The 14,520-nt window shown below is 49.6% G+C and overlaps 1 protein-coding gene across 2 annotated transcripts in view; it reads left to right on the top strand.

Annotated features, from left to right (window-relative positions):
• Positions 1 to 14,520, top strand: part of GALNT14 (polypeptide N-acetylgalactosaminyltransferase 14) — a 205,039-nt gene that overhangs the window by 160,261 nt on the left and 30,258 nt on the right. For both annotated transcript variants that reach the window (XM_041755900.1, XM_041755899.1), the window contains exons 4-8: positions 1,987 to 2,054; positions 4,484 to 4,549; positions 4,726 to 4,847; positions 12,974 to 13,061; positions 13,771 to 13,855. In XM_041755900.1, the coding sequence (XP_041611834.1) occupies positions 1,987 to 2,054; positions 4,484 to 4,549; positions 4,726 to 4,847; positions 12,974 to 13,061; positions 13,771 to 13,855 (429 nt within the window). The remainder of the gene's footprint in view (positions 1 to 1,986; positions 2,055 to 4,483; positions 4,550 to 4,725; positions 4,848 to 12,973; positions 13,062 to 13,770; positions 13,856 to 14,520) is intronic.

Consider the following 14,520-nt stretch of genomic DNA (forward strand, 5'->3'; position numbering starts at 1 on the left):
TTACCAGGAAATGGTCTAATTAGCACTTAGTGCTGACGATTTCGGAGTTGTTTTTTTTTTTTTTTTTCTTTTTTAAACCCTGGACATTTTTTATTCGCTAATCATCTCTCAGTTCAACCAGCACAGAGCTGCACGCGATTTACCTTTTGATGTTCACAGAAGAAGAACTCTTGAATTTCAAAGAGCCGGCAGGGATTTGGGGGGAATCTCATGCAGAAGCTGCAGCCTTAATCAAACCTCATTAGAGGGTATTCTTCAAGCAGGTTTTCCTCTCTTACTGCCTCCCTCCCTGCTTCCCTGTCTGATTAGGGGACTGGTTATTGGGTTGGTGTGTGTTTTCTTTGGGACTGTCAATTGATCCCATGTGGCGAGGGTCTCCTCCCACCACCCTCTGCCCCTCCCTGACTCCACCTCCCAACCAAGAGCTCAGGGCTTGGAGTCAGGGTTCCTCTCTCACCTTATACTAGTTGCCATGGTGAGAATTAAGGCTTCATAAATAAAAGTAGCTCCAGGCAAAGTTCTCCTCCTAGAGAGTCTCTTCATCCTGCTTCCACAGGGTGGCTCACCTCATCGGGGCTCAGACTGGCCCTCCTGAGAGGAGAACACTCAGTGCCTCCACCACACCATCTGAACCCCTCCCCAACCCGCACAGGGCCACGAGCATCCCATGGTGGGTGGGGTGGCCCTGGAACGTGTCTGAGGAACTGTGTGGTTTGGGATGTTCAGAGGTTGATTATGGCCTGAGACCCCCAGAGGAACACGGAAACCCAGCCTTGCCTGTGAGTACAGATCCACAGCATAGGCTGACATGTGAAGTCAATCCCAGAATCATTACTGCCGCACAAAAATAGTGGTAATTGCCACTTCGAGCTAGACATGGTGCTAAATGCTCTAGAAACATTTTCTCTCCAATCCTCCCAACGGCCAAGTGAAGTAGATACTACTGTTCTTATTCCTGTTGTGCAGATGGGGCTACTCACTACACAGAGCGGTAGAGCCACTTTCCCAGGATCCCACAGCTTGTAGCAAGTAGCTCCTCGACTGCCAACTTTTGGCAGGTAGAACAGGCCTTCCCTTTGGTCGTCATAGAACCTAAGCACATAGTAGGTGTGCAGTACACACCCCTGGAGGGAAAGATGGGCCACAGCTCTGGGCTGGCCTCTGGTGACACAGAGAGTACTGACAAGGACCCTGCCCCCAGAGATAGGACCATCTAAAGGGGCCAGCAAAACCAGCCCTCAGAGTCCGGCATGGAGAAGGCCGCAGGATAGTGCTCACTGAGTAGCTGGGAAGCTGTTAGGGAATAAATGTGTTGAACTGGTGGCAGAGGAAGGGTGTTTCATGGCATCAGGGGTGACCAGGCTCTTGGTTATGAACAAGCAAGATGCCACCAAATCAGGGCCTAAAGCATGAGGAGGCTGGGAACAGGGGCCGTGTTCAGATTGTGAAGAGCATGCTGAGGGTTTGAGTGTAGACAGTGGCGAGCCACTGTGACGTTTTGTCAACTTATTTGTTTGCATGAGTGAGGAAAGTCACACTTTCCAGAGATCAGACCTAGGCTCCAGAAAGCTCCCTCTTAAGGCCCTGAGAGGATGGCCTGGGCAGGTCAAGGCTGCTGCAAAAAATGGGACAAAAGTTGAGCCTTATACGGAGGTATAAGAAGTGGACGTGGTTTGAGGGATCTTTTCTAGTAGAACCAGGAGGTCTTGGTCACTGGATACGGGGCTTTTGGGTGGCAGCGGGGGAGGGCAGTCATTGAGGATGACTCCTGGGTTCCTGTCTCGGTGCCAAGTGCATGGGTGGCATTCCCTAGGAGAAAGCAGGGTCATATCCCAGGGGCTCCCAGGTGAGTAGTGGGACGGCACAAGCCCTTTGGTTGCTCTGAGTTTTCATTCCTCAAATGCCATGGTGTCCATTTAAAGCTCCGGTTAACACATACGTTTGCCACTAGAAGTCTTAATTATCTCCCCTCCTTCCACCTCACAGCGTATTAAATCGCACACCTATGAATCTGATCCAGGAAATCATATTAGTGGATGACTTCAGCAATGACCGTAAGTATCTTGGCCCCCTGGCTCTGTGGGTACAAGTTTCTGTTCCCAGCCCCCAAGTAACAGGCAGGGGCAGTCCATTGGTTCTCCAGGGATGGAGGAAAGCCTGGGTTTGTAGCAGATATGGAAGCCTTGGAGTGTCCATGAGGGGCTCGAGAGGGAGATAAGCCTTATATTTTAAAAAACAATTTCTTGGGGCGCCTGGGTGACTCAATCGGTTAAGTGTCCTTCAGCTCAGGTCATGATCTCGAGGTCTTGGGATTGAGCCCCACATCAGCTCCCTTTCCAGTAGGGAATCTGCTTCTCCCTCTCTCTGCACATGTGTGCTCGGTCACTCTGTATGTGTCAAAACAAATATTAAATAAAATCTTAAAAAAAACAAAACAAAACAGAAATACCCCCAAATTTCTTGGATTCTCTGCCGTGAGTCTTTGAGGACCTATGCAGTAAATTTAGTAGATCTTTGATTGGGTTGGGGGGAGGTGTATGTGTGTGCACACACACATGTATGTCACTGCCCCCTAACCAACGTTCTTGGACATGGAAACCTTCAGAGGATTGACCCTGGGACCCAGAGCTCAGAGCAATTTGTATCACTAGAGGTTCCTGACTTGTATCTGGGGTAATCTGCTAGTCTGAGCCGAGTCTGAAACACCCTCTCCTTTCATTCCTGCATGAGGGCTGGGTGGACTCTGGGGGGGGTGCCGTTGGGACATCCCATCACCTGGCCATGCCCAGTGAGTAGCTGCCTTCTGACCATCCAGCCAATGAGCACTTTTTCCTAGCTATCCTATCAAAGAACCACATCTCCTTTCCCCAAGAAGAGCATGTAGGTGTCCTCAGACGTGTGTGTGTTAAGTTTGACAGACATGACAACTTAGAAGCATCCTCAGATGTCAAGTGTTGGTAGTGCTGACTCCTCTGAGAGCCATCATCCCAGCAGCCTGGGTACAGTTCCAGGCAGGACCAACTCTTCCCGGTGACAAACCAGGGGGAGCAGGCAATGGCCCTGGGGACAGCTGCAAGCCCTAGGAGAAGAGTCTGTCCTCACCAGTGCTGATGCTGAAAGGTAGGCATAAGAGCCAGTACCACCCCAAAGTCTGCTATAGGATGGCTGTAACCCACACCCATGGCATAGCCTCAGAACCCTGGAAGTAACGCCTAAGTGAGCTGTGCACTGGGCCCAGAGTAGTAAGGTCAGACTCTGAGTACTGAAACTCGGTGATCTCCCTTCCCTAGAGAGGAAGGAGTGGGAGGTGGCCTGGCACTGAAGCTGGAGAAGCATAGACTGCTGGATTGACTCAGAAGTGGAACAGCTTTGTGGAGCCAGACTGCCCAGCTTCAAACCCAAGACCTCTCACTTATGCACTGGTTATGTACCTCTGCCAGAGGTTAACTTCCATGTGCCTCAGTTTCCCTGATGTACAGTGGAGAACATTGTAATTATATGGTTTATGTAAGGATTAGAAGTGTTAACACATTCAAAGTGCCTGGAACAGTACCCGGCCCAGAGGGAGCCTCTGTGAGTCTTTGCTATCACTCTGTAGAGTCCAGAGCCAAAGAGAGGCTAAGGTTGGTAAACCAGTGAAGCAAAACCAACATGGTGGTGTCAAAATATAGAGTTTAGAGGATTGATAAATTAAGCAAGTGACAGGGCAAGCAGGCAAGCCAGAGGATTGGGTGATGCTTAAGATGCACCTCCTGCCCATCCTGGCACATTCCCCCGAACAGTGGAAAGTTAAGCCAGCTCTGTGTGATGGGATACACTGGACAGATCACTTAACATATAAAGTCCCTAGTTATCAAAAGTCCATGATCAGAAAGGAAACTCTGAAATCCGTCTCATCCATTGTGTGGTCTCCCAGCAGTTTTTGTTAGACCCCACTAGAGTGAGCAGGACTCTGTCTCATGTTCTTAATTGTCTGTGAAAAAGGAGAAGAGTCTCCAGGTGACCATACCAAGAATCCCCATCTGGAAGTGTGTCCTAGTAAGCGCACAGGTGCTGCTGTGTGACTGACCTGCTTCAAAGAGGCCACCTTGGGGCACCTAGATGGCTCAGTGGTTGAGCGTCTGCCTTTGGCTCAGATTGTGATCCTGGGGTCCTGGGATCAAGTTCTGTCATCAGGCTCCCAGGAGGGAGCCTGCTTCTTCCTCTGCCTATGTCTCTGCCTCTCTATGTCTCTCATAAATAAATAAAGAAAATTTTTGGAAAAAAAAGAAAGGCCTCCTTGAGGCCACTTGGCATGGACTGGGCCTCGTTGTATCTCAATAGAAATGGTCAGTCTACCTTGTCCAAAACCCACAACCACCCCTGGAATCGGGACAGGGCTCTGCAGTTGGGGGTGGGGACAGCAAGCTGGGCTGTCTCACCTACTCTTCCGGTTCACGTCCATCCCGGGGTGCTCATGCCACCTAACCTTTTATCTTCACAGCTGACGACTGCTTGCAGCTCATCAAGTTGCCCAAGGTGAAGTGTATACGCAATAGTGAGCGGCAAGGTAGGTCTGTGCAGGGCGGCAGGCCCCTGGGGCGTAAGTGGGGGGGCGGTGTTGAGGGTGTGTGTGTGCATCTGGGTGTGTGTTTAGTGTGTAGGAAATGTCCTGTGGCTCCTCCATGAGCTCTCTGGGAGATGGAAGGACAGGGGCACAGCCTTGTCTGTTTGTCCCTACCACAGGTCTGGTCCGGTCCCGGATCCGGGGCGCTAATGTCGCCAAGGGCACCACTCTGACTTTCCTGGACAGTCACTGCGAGGTGAACAGGGACTGGCTCCAGCCCCTGCTGCACAGAGTCAAAGAGGTGAGTGGGGCAGACTGTGGGTCAGGGTGCTGCGTCCCCACCTCCTCTCAGCTCTGTCAAGCCAGTATTTCACATATGCACCCCGGGACCCTCTGGGAGGGAGCTTGGCACTGATTCTATCCCCATGTTAAAGATGGAGAAACTGAGGTAGAGCAGCCTGCCCACAGTCACAACGCAGGCAGTGGTGGGGCAAGGCCAGGGACCTGTTCTTTGTATCACACTGTCACCGCAGCAGGCCTGTGAGTGGGGCTTCTGGCAGCAGCTGATACATGGTGCATGCAGAACTATTTCTGCCAGACAATAGAAGACTCCAGAAAGGGAGCCCTGATGAGTGCCATTTGTGACAAGGAGGCAGCGGAGTTAACTGGGCCTTGTCACCCAATTCCTGAGGCTTTTGTCATTACCTTCACCCATGCATCACCCTTGCCCAGAGGCCAAGGCAGGTTGGCAGGATGCGAAGAAACCTAAATTCCTTGCCTCTGCCTACCCTTGAATTGCTCTGGAATTCTGTATGCTTTCTCTCTCCATATCTCAGTTACTCCTTTTGAAAGTGCAAAAACTTTTCTCTGACGTTCCCACTGTTACTTTATATTCCGCAAAGACCACCCTCCCTGGTCCTGACCTGCAGATGGCTCTGTGCCTTTGTGCAGGTCCCACCCTCCCTGAGTTACGGATGGACTCACACGGCCAGCTACGAGGTCGGGTATTTTTCACATGCCCATTTCTCAGACAAGGACACAGTGTCGGGGGAGTGGTGGGACTTAGGCTGATTTTCCTTGGCTGGCACCACCCGCACCAGGGCCCCCACACCATCTCCCCTGTGCTGTGGCGATCTCCTTCTCACTTTTTTTCCTTTGTGGTGGCCACTCTGCTCCTACCCACTAATGACTGTGTTGAGGATGAAAGAATCAGTATATGTGAACTGCTCAGAGAAGTGGGAAATCCTTCCTGACTTGTTCATCCTGATGAGAGACATCGGTGGGTTTGCAGGGCTCTCGCACATGGGCCCAGACATTCATACCCATCCCCGTGACCGCTGCCCTGAGATTGAGGGATGCTTAGTGCTGTTTAGGAAAATCCTCTGTCTCCCTCTTTCTGGCACAATCCAGGTGAAGAGGTCTGCATTGAGGAATAGTAGGTTATGAACAGACTGTTTAGTTGAAGGGCTTTACCTGGCCCTGGAGGCCCTTTCACTGTCCCAGAGAGGAGGGGTTTGGGGGTGGGGCTGAATGTGCCAACCCTCTATCAGGTGGTTTGTCCACTGCCCCCCCACCCAGGTGAGCAGTTACCTCATTAGCATAAACTCAGGTTGGGTGAAAGGATTACTGTATATAACAAATATGCCTCCCCCGCCCTCCCCTCCCCCCATCCTACCCCCCCCCCCGCCCCGTCACCATGGAAACTGAGGAAATCCCAAGGTTTTTAGAAGCTCTTGTGCAGTGGATCAGGAACAAAAGCCAGGTGTATATTTCTTCTTATATCACATCACAGTATACACCACATTTTTTAATTAATTTTTTAATTTTAATTCCACTATAGTTAGTCTACAGAGTTAGGTTCAGGTGTACAATATAGTGATTCAACAATTCTGTGTATTACTCATCGCAACAAGTGTACTCTTAATTCCCTTCACCTGTTTTACCCATCCGCCTCCCACTTCCCCTCTGGTAATCATCTGTTCATTCCCTGTGATTAAGAGTGTTTCTTGGTTTCTATCTCTCTCTTTTTTTTTTTCCTTTGCTCATTTGTTTTATTTTTTAAATTCCACGTATGAGTGAAATCATATGGTATTTGTTTTTCTCTGACGTATTTCATTTAGCATTAAACCCTCTGGATCCATCCATGTTGTTGCAAATGGCAAGATTTCATTCTTTTTATGGCTGAGTAATATTCCTCTTTATCCATTCATCAGTCAATAGACACTTGGCAGCTTCCATGGTTTGGCTATTGTAAATAATGCTGCAGTAAACGTAGGAGTGCATATATCCCTTTGAATTAACATTTTTGTATTTTGGGGGTAAACACGTAGTAGTGTGATTACTGGATCATAGGGTAGTTCTATTTCTAACTTCTCAAGGAACCTCCATACTTTGCACAGTGGCTGTACCAGTTTGCATTCCCACCAACAGTGCAAGAGGGTTCCTATTTCTCCACATCCTCTCCCAACAATTGTTTCTTGCGCTGTTTATTTTAGCCATTCTCATAGCTGTGAGGTGGTATCTCACTGTGGTTTTGATTTGCATTTGCCTGATGATGAGTGATGTTGAGCATCTTTTCATGTGTCTGTTGGCCATCTGTATGTCTTTGGAGAAATGTCTGTTCAGGTCCTCTGCCCATTTTTTAATTGATTGGGGTTTTGGGGGTTTTTTTCTTTTTTTTTTGGTTTGAGTTTTAGAAGTTCTTTATATATTTTGGACACTAACCCTTTATCATATATGTCATTTACAAATATCTTCTCCCATTCTGTAGTTTGTCTTTTAGCCGTGTTGATTGTTTCCTTTGCTGTGCAGAAGCTTTTTATTTTGATGTAGTTCCAATAGTTTATTTTGGCTTTTGCTTCCCTTGCCTCAGGAGACCGATCTAGAAAAAAATTGCTGTGTCCGATATCGGAGAAATTACTGTCTGAACACCACATTCTGTTTATCCATTCCTCTGCTAAAAGATATTTTGGGTTGTTTCCACCTTTTTACTATTGTGAATAGCGCTGCTGCAAACATTAGTATGTAAGTTTGAGTACCTGCTTCCAATTCTCTGGGGTGCATACCAATGAGTGGAATGACAGGGTCATGTGGCAATTCAGTGTTTGACCTGTGGGAACCCCCAGGCTGATGGAGCCCTGCAGGATATGTTGGGGGGCCTTGCTTTCAGACAGCCTTAAAGAACCCTTTCTACCCCAGTGCCTTGGAGGCTGTCACAGAAGCCCTTTCTGAAAAATGCTCTCATTTCTGCCCCCCTGGCCAGCTTCACCTGCAGATCAGAGAAGATTTCATCTCCTCCTTCTTGCATGGGAGTGCTCCTTACAGCCCCGTGCTCCTGTGGGAGTCATTTGGCCCTAGGGTAGAGCTCACCCTTCCAGGCCGAGATCCCAGTCCTCACCACTGTCTGACCTCAGTAGCAGAGGGCTGGTCAGACAGACCCAGGGTTGTGGTCCAGCTCTGCCCCTTGCAGGGGAGACAGCAGCCTCCATTGGCTGCAAAGGTTTTTACAAGACCCTGATTCCTATTGATGGCATGTTTCCCTGAGACATCCCCTTCAGGACAGGGATGTGGGCGTGTGTTGGCCTCTGTTAACACATGTCTTTGTGTCTTGTCTCAGAGTAGAACGTGATTTGATCTTGTGAGTGGAAGTAGAAATTTTAAGCTGTAATTGGAGTTTGGGATTTTCAAAAATAGAAAGAGATAAGAAAGAGCTGGGTTGGGGCTGTCAGAAGCCGTCCTCAGCTGGTCTCATCCACATGGAACCCTCTCAGTGTCCCGTTTCTTCCCTTCAGTTACGTGATGATACTTGAAACAAGCACCAGGTTGGTTTTAATTTTTTTAACAGAGGCCTCTTTTATTCCCCCGCTCCTTATCTACATATTTCTTTAGTTGGAAAAAAGATTTTAAGAAATTTCAATCCCAGTAGCATTTGGTAAATTTATATAAATAATGGCTTACATATGCTTCAAAGCCTTTCACACGCCTCCCTCCCTTATTCCACCCAAAAGCCCTGTTAGGAAGGCAAGACAGTTTTGCAAATAATAATTTGTCTTCACTTTATAGATGAAGAGACAGATCCTCAGTGTGTGCTGGTGTGTTTAAGGTGACATGTATTCTAGATGACAGAACCAGAACTAGAACGTAGATCTCCTGTCATCTCCTCAAGGACCCCTCCTTCTCGTTCACCCCTCCCTCCAGGCTGCCACAGAGGCCCCATCATAATCCTCTATCCCCTGTCCCACACCTTCCCTAGACTGTGAGGCCTTACTTATCTTTGTACCCGCCACACTTCTGAAACTATAAGAGGTGCTCAGTAAAGCTGGCTGACCAAATGAGTGAATTATTTTCTTAGAAGGTTTTTTAAAGAAAATTACTATTATTATTTTTATTATTTTTTTAGGGGGGTTAGAGAGGCAGAGGGAGAGGAAAAGAGAGAAACTTAAGTAGGCTCCATGCCCAGCACAGAGCCCAATTCAGAGCTTGATCTCACAACCCTGAGATAATGACCTGAGCCGAAATCAAGAGTAGGGCGCTAAACTAACTGAGCCACTCAAGCACCCATCTCCTGGAGTTTTTTGAGTACCTGTTCACAGTGTGGTTTTAATGATATGAATGGGTAGAGAAAGGAGGGGTATACTGCAGGGATGATTGATGGCCATTGGCTGGTGCATGCAGCCTCTGTCATTGCTGCCAGTGGGGCAGGGCTGGGGCTCAGATTTGTGTTGGGGAGGAGAGGACAGGGAATGCAGTCCTGGGTCTGTCAGGAATTACTCCAGCTGTCTGATTCAGCCTACCTCTGGGCCTAGCCTTAAAGACCACCCCCCTGGAGCACTGGGTATGGTACTCCACACCAAAGAGACCCAGGTGGGTCTGGGTATCTTTATGGAGATGGAGAGTCAGTCCCTCTATCCCCGAACCTGCAGGAGGAGAGGTCATCTTTCTCAGCTGTAACTGACCCACCTGCTTTGCTGCCAGCCACTGACATAGTGCCCTCAGAGGGAGCTCAGTGACAGTTTTTTCAGCCAGCGCAATGGAACACCAGGCTGAGGGCTGTAGGAGTAGAGCAGTTACGGACTTCTAGTCACTCACAGAGGTTTGTGTCCTGGCCTTAAGGGTTATGTATATAAAGTCTCCTGCAGCTTCTTTTTTTTTTTTTTTTTTATTTATTTATGATAGTCACAGAGAGAGAGAGAGAGAGGCAGAGACACAGGCTGAGGAAGAAGCAGGCTCCATGCACCGGGAGCCTGATGTGGGATTCTATCCCGGGTCTCCAGGATCGCGCCCTGGGCCAAAGGCAGGCGCCAAACCGTTGCGCCACCCAGGGATCCCTCCTGCAGCTTCTTTTTAAGGTCCTGGCTCCATACAGCACTTAGCCCCAAACATCCCTCGTTGCCTATGTGGTCTCCCTGCCTCTAAGCCGACACTACACATGAACCGTGACAGGAATAATAGAAGGGCAAAAGCCCTCAGAACTTACAGGGAGAGTCCTTGGGTGGCTTCTGGGGAAGGCTGTGGCCAAGATAAGCAACCAGCATTTTGTTTTGTCTTTCAGTTTCCAAATACTGAGAAGAGATTTTTTTTTAAATTAAGATTACATTTCAGGGGTCCCCAAGACCACCCCCAGGTTCAGTAATTCACAAGAAGGACTTGGAACTTAGCAAAGCTGTTACATTCATGATTACTGTTTAGGATAACAAATGGAAACAGGTGAAAATCAGCTGGAAATAGGGGAAAGTGCATAGAGAGAGTTTTAGGCAGAAGCTTCCAGTGGACCAGCCCCAGTGGGGCTGTACAGATAGTCCTTACTTCTCCCAGCAAGGACGTACAACAACACTCACAGAGCATTAAGAAACAGGGAAGCCCACCCTAGCCTTGGTGTCTGGGCTTTGTGCTGCTGGTCAGCCATGTCTATGTGACTGACCCCCCTATGGTCTCCACGCTCCTCCAGAGGTCAGATGGAGCTGGTACAAGCCCAAGGCCCTTGCTGTAAGTCACGCTGTTAGCATAGACTGTCTGGCATATCCCAAGACTCCCAGGTAAACAGAGACACTCTTAGAAACAGGACATTGTGCGGGCTTAGATGTTGCTGCCCAGAAGCCAGGCAAGAGCCAAACATATTTGTGGGCAAGATTAATCCTTTACCATACAAGGGTCTACATCAGGACTCAGTGAAGCTACAGAGACCTAAAAACTCAACAAGCAAAGGCGAAATGAGAACTGTGTCAGATTCACAGAAGTTCAGTCTCTGAACTTCTGAGAACATGTCAGAATTCAAGTCACAGGAATATCTTTGGGGTTGTGTCCATGGGTAGGTATTGGTGTGGATGTCTAGGAGTGTGCATGCAGTGTGCCCCCCCCCCAACATACACACACACAGATGCAGGATGACAGTGCCTGAGGAGAAGAGCCTGGAGAGCTGTGGCAGCTGGGCAGGTGCCGTGTTGACTGTGGAAGAAGCATCTGTGCACGTCCCAGAGGTAGAAGCAATGCATTGAAAATGAGCATTTCTTTCCACATGGGCCACTTGGCTTCCAAGGTACCTTGTCACTGTCAGGATGAGTCACATGTGGAAGCTGAGGGCCAAATGAAGTCTGTGAACATAAAAGCAGGCACCCGGTGAGTCTGAGCTTAAAATAAGAAGACAGCCTCATTTGGGAGAGAGATTGAACCAGGAAATGAAATGGCTGCAAGGAGAAACAGGTTCCTGCCTATGCCAGCCAGGGAGATAGGTGTGGAGGATTGCAAAAGTGGCCCTGCCTGATTTCCCCACACCTGCTGGTCCTCCTGGGCTGCCTGATTCCTGCTTGGCTGTGGAGTGTTCTTTTCCACTGCCCCAATCCCTCCTCCTGCAAACCAGGTATAGGGTGTTCTACCCAGAGTGTGGAAGACTTTCAAAATCTGTGCAATGCCTTGACAGCCCCCAAGCATGGTGACTATGTCTTACATATTTTGAAAACATTTCCTGGGTGACTTTGATGTGTGGACAGGGTGGCCTGAGGGATGTAGCAAGTGATGAAGCTGGAGAGTGAGATACCGGCCTACTGTGGATGGTCTTGAATGCCAGGCTAAAGAGTTCGAATGTATCTTCCAGGCAGCTCAGGTTTTTAACTGCTGAGCTGCAGAGTGAGATTTTCCCATCAGAATGACATCTTCCCTAGCCACCTAAGGGAAGAGGGTGAGTACAACACACTCAGAAGAGCAGTTTCCAAGTTGGAATCAGCGAAGCTTCTCTGTGCTGGGGAGGCAGAGGGCTACACAGCGGTTCTGTTCTTTTTTTTTTTTTTTTTTTTTTTTTTTTTTTTTTTTTTTTAAATTTTCATTTATTTATGATAGTAACAGAGAGAGAGAGAGAGAGAGAGAGAGAGAGAGAGGCAGAGACACAGGCAGAGAGAGAAGCAGGCTCCATGCACCGGGAGCCTGATGTGGGATTCGATCCCGGGTCTCCAGGATCGCGCCCTGGGCCAAAGGCAGGCGCTAAACCGCTGCGCCACCCAGGGATCCCCACAGCGGTTCTGTTAAGCAGAAATAGGCAACTGAGGGAAAGGAGCACCTGTGGGGAGAAGAGCGTGAGAGCATCACTGAAAGTCCATGTGAAATCCACATGGAAATGGCCACTGGCATAGTGGATCCGAGTCTGGAAGCAAGGTGGCAAGTCAGAGCTGGAGGCACAGATCTGTGAGCGTCCCGGGCCACATCTGAAACTAGGAGTCCCCAGAGATGCTATTCATCAACTTGCCTATAAACATAGGCATTGAGGACACCTGGGTGGCTCAGTCGGTTAAGCATCTGCCTTTGGCATGGGTCATGATCTCAGGATCCTGGGATTGTGCCTCAGGTCGGGCTTCCTGCTCAGTGGGGGAGTCTGCTTCTCTCGGTCTCTTGTATCCTCTGCCCCTCCCCATTGCTTGTTCTCTCTCTCTCTCTCTCTCTCTCTCTCTCTCTGAAATAAAGTCTTAAAAAAATGACTTTGAATGAAAATATTTGGAAATTCCAAGGTGTTCTTCCTGTGGGTGGGTGGCTTTCCTTCATGGGACTGCAGGCTGAGGTCACCTGTGACTGTGGCCTCTGCCTCCCACTAGTGGTGAGGGACTCCCAGAGGCCCCCTCCTTCCTATCTTTCCCTTCCTCGGTGTTGTCACTCTCCAGCCACCCCTGCTGTGTCCCTGCCATGCTCACATGGCCGTTGGGGCTAACAAGGCCACCAGAAGTCAGATAAAGGCTCTTAGCATTTTAGGTATTAGAACTAGAGAAGTCATAGCATCCAGTACTACACTATATAGATGAGAAAATTGAGATCCAGAGATAGAAGTGCTTGGTCAGGGCCACAAAACCAGCCTGGCATTACAAAGGTGAGGCCCTCCCAAGCCCACTGATTCCCAGCCTGGCTCCTTGACGCCACAGACTGAGCCTGGAGCCTGCTGTCTTACAGGACTACACGCGGGTGGTGTGCCCTGTGATTGACATCATCAGCTTGGATAACTTCAACTACATCGAATCCGCCGCAGAGCTCAGAGGGGGTGAGTGGGGCCAGTGCTTTCTCCCCAATGAAGACTCGCTGCTCCCCCTGGTTGGCACTTTCTAGGGGGAGAGTGCGGAGAGGTCTGGTAGTGGTTTGTCTGGAGTGTCCAGCCCTGCATCCTATAACATCAGTAGCTCTAGTGTGGCCTTGCCCCCGAAACCATGGATGGGGTGGCCAGGATAACATGCAGGGCACATCCAGACCCCAGAGCTCTGGCTCTGACAGGAGCTCACTCTGGGGCCTGAGAATAGGGGGGAAGCCAAGTACCTTCTGGCTAGATAGGGCCTGACCTGTTCCGGCACCTCAACATCGGGCACCGCACTCTCTCTGAGGCCCACCACGGTTCTCCTCAGGGCCTCATGTGGCCCCTCAAGACTGATTTGAGGTGATTCAGCCCCTTAAAAATTCGCTCACATCTTCCCAAGGCACCTGGCCGAGGGCCACTCCTGTAACTGTCCATCCTGTCCCTTTGGGCTCTGTCAAAACTGACTCTGTCATCTGCCGTTTATACCCTACCTCTGCCCAGCACAGAAGACTCAAAAGGCAATAGGAGGTAGAAGGAAACTGTGAGAGGGAAATCCGATGGCTTTCTTGCTGCTCGGCCTGGGTGATACCTGCTGTCCCCAGGACGAATTTACCTGGAGTGTTTATGAGCTTCTAGAAAGGGATGTGTTGTGCAAGTCAACTGAACGGGTGCTGTGTTCTAGGGTTTGACTGGAGCCTCCACTTCCAATGGGAGCAGCTCTCCCCAGAGCAGAAGGCCCGGCGCCTGGACCCTGCTGAGCCCATTAGGTAAGTCAGGGCAGGGGTGGGTAAGCAGGTCTGTCACTACCAGGTCCTTCCCATTGCTACATGGTATAGGAGGCATTCCACATTAGACACCCAAAGAATTGGGCAGAGACCAAGAGCACCCTTGGCCAGGCTAGCCCCACTTTGCCCTTACTTGAGGAGTTTCTGTCTTCAAGGAGACTTCACCTGAGGGGACAGAGGCCTAGTAAGACCTGTACTGAGGATTTGCCCAGTGTGGTCCTCCCATACATGTACCACCATGTACTTATACTTCCCATTAAATGTCAGAGGGTCCCAGATGGTCCAGATGGCTTGGACCTCTGACGGGAGGAGGTTGGTCCCTTTGCCAGAGCAGAGCCACTAGGTCTTGGATGTCACGATTCAGCCTAGGAAGGTCAGGTCAGCATTGCTATAAAGGGAGAGGCCTGGCCACACTGCTGCTTAGTAACAAACACGTCTGTTCTGTCCTCTGTGAGAATGTGACAGTGGCATTGAATCTGGGCTCTTTTGTAGTGCTGTAGATGCTTTGTCCTGATGTGCATTCTCCCTTAATGTGGGAGACTCACAGCCTGGGGTTGGGAGCCTGTCCGAGGGCCCGGAGTAGGATAGAGCATCGTGTCCACCCAGGCAGGGAGCCTGGGTTCTCAGCTTGGGATGTTCCTACCTAA

The sequence above is a fragment of the Vulpes lagopus genome, chromosome 5 (assembly GCF_018345385.1).
Source record: "Vulpes lagopus strain Blue_001 chromosome 5, ASM1834538v1, whole genome shotgun sequence".
Taxonomy (NCBI): domain Eukaryota; kingdom Metazoa; phylum Chordata; class Mammalia; order Carnivora; family Canidae; genus Vulpes; species Vulpes lagopus.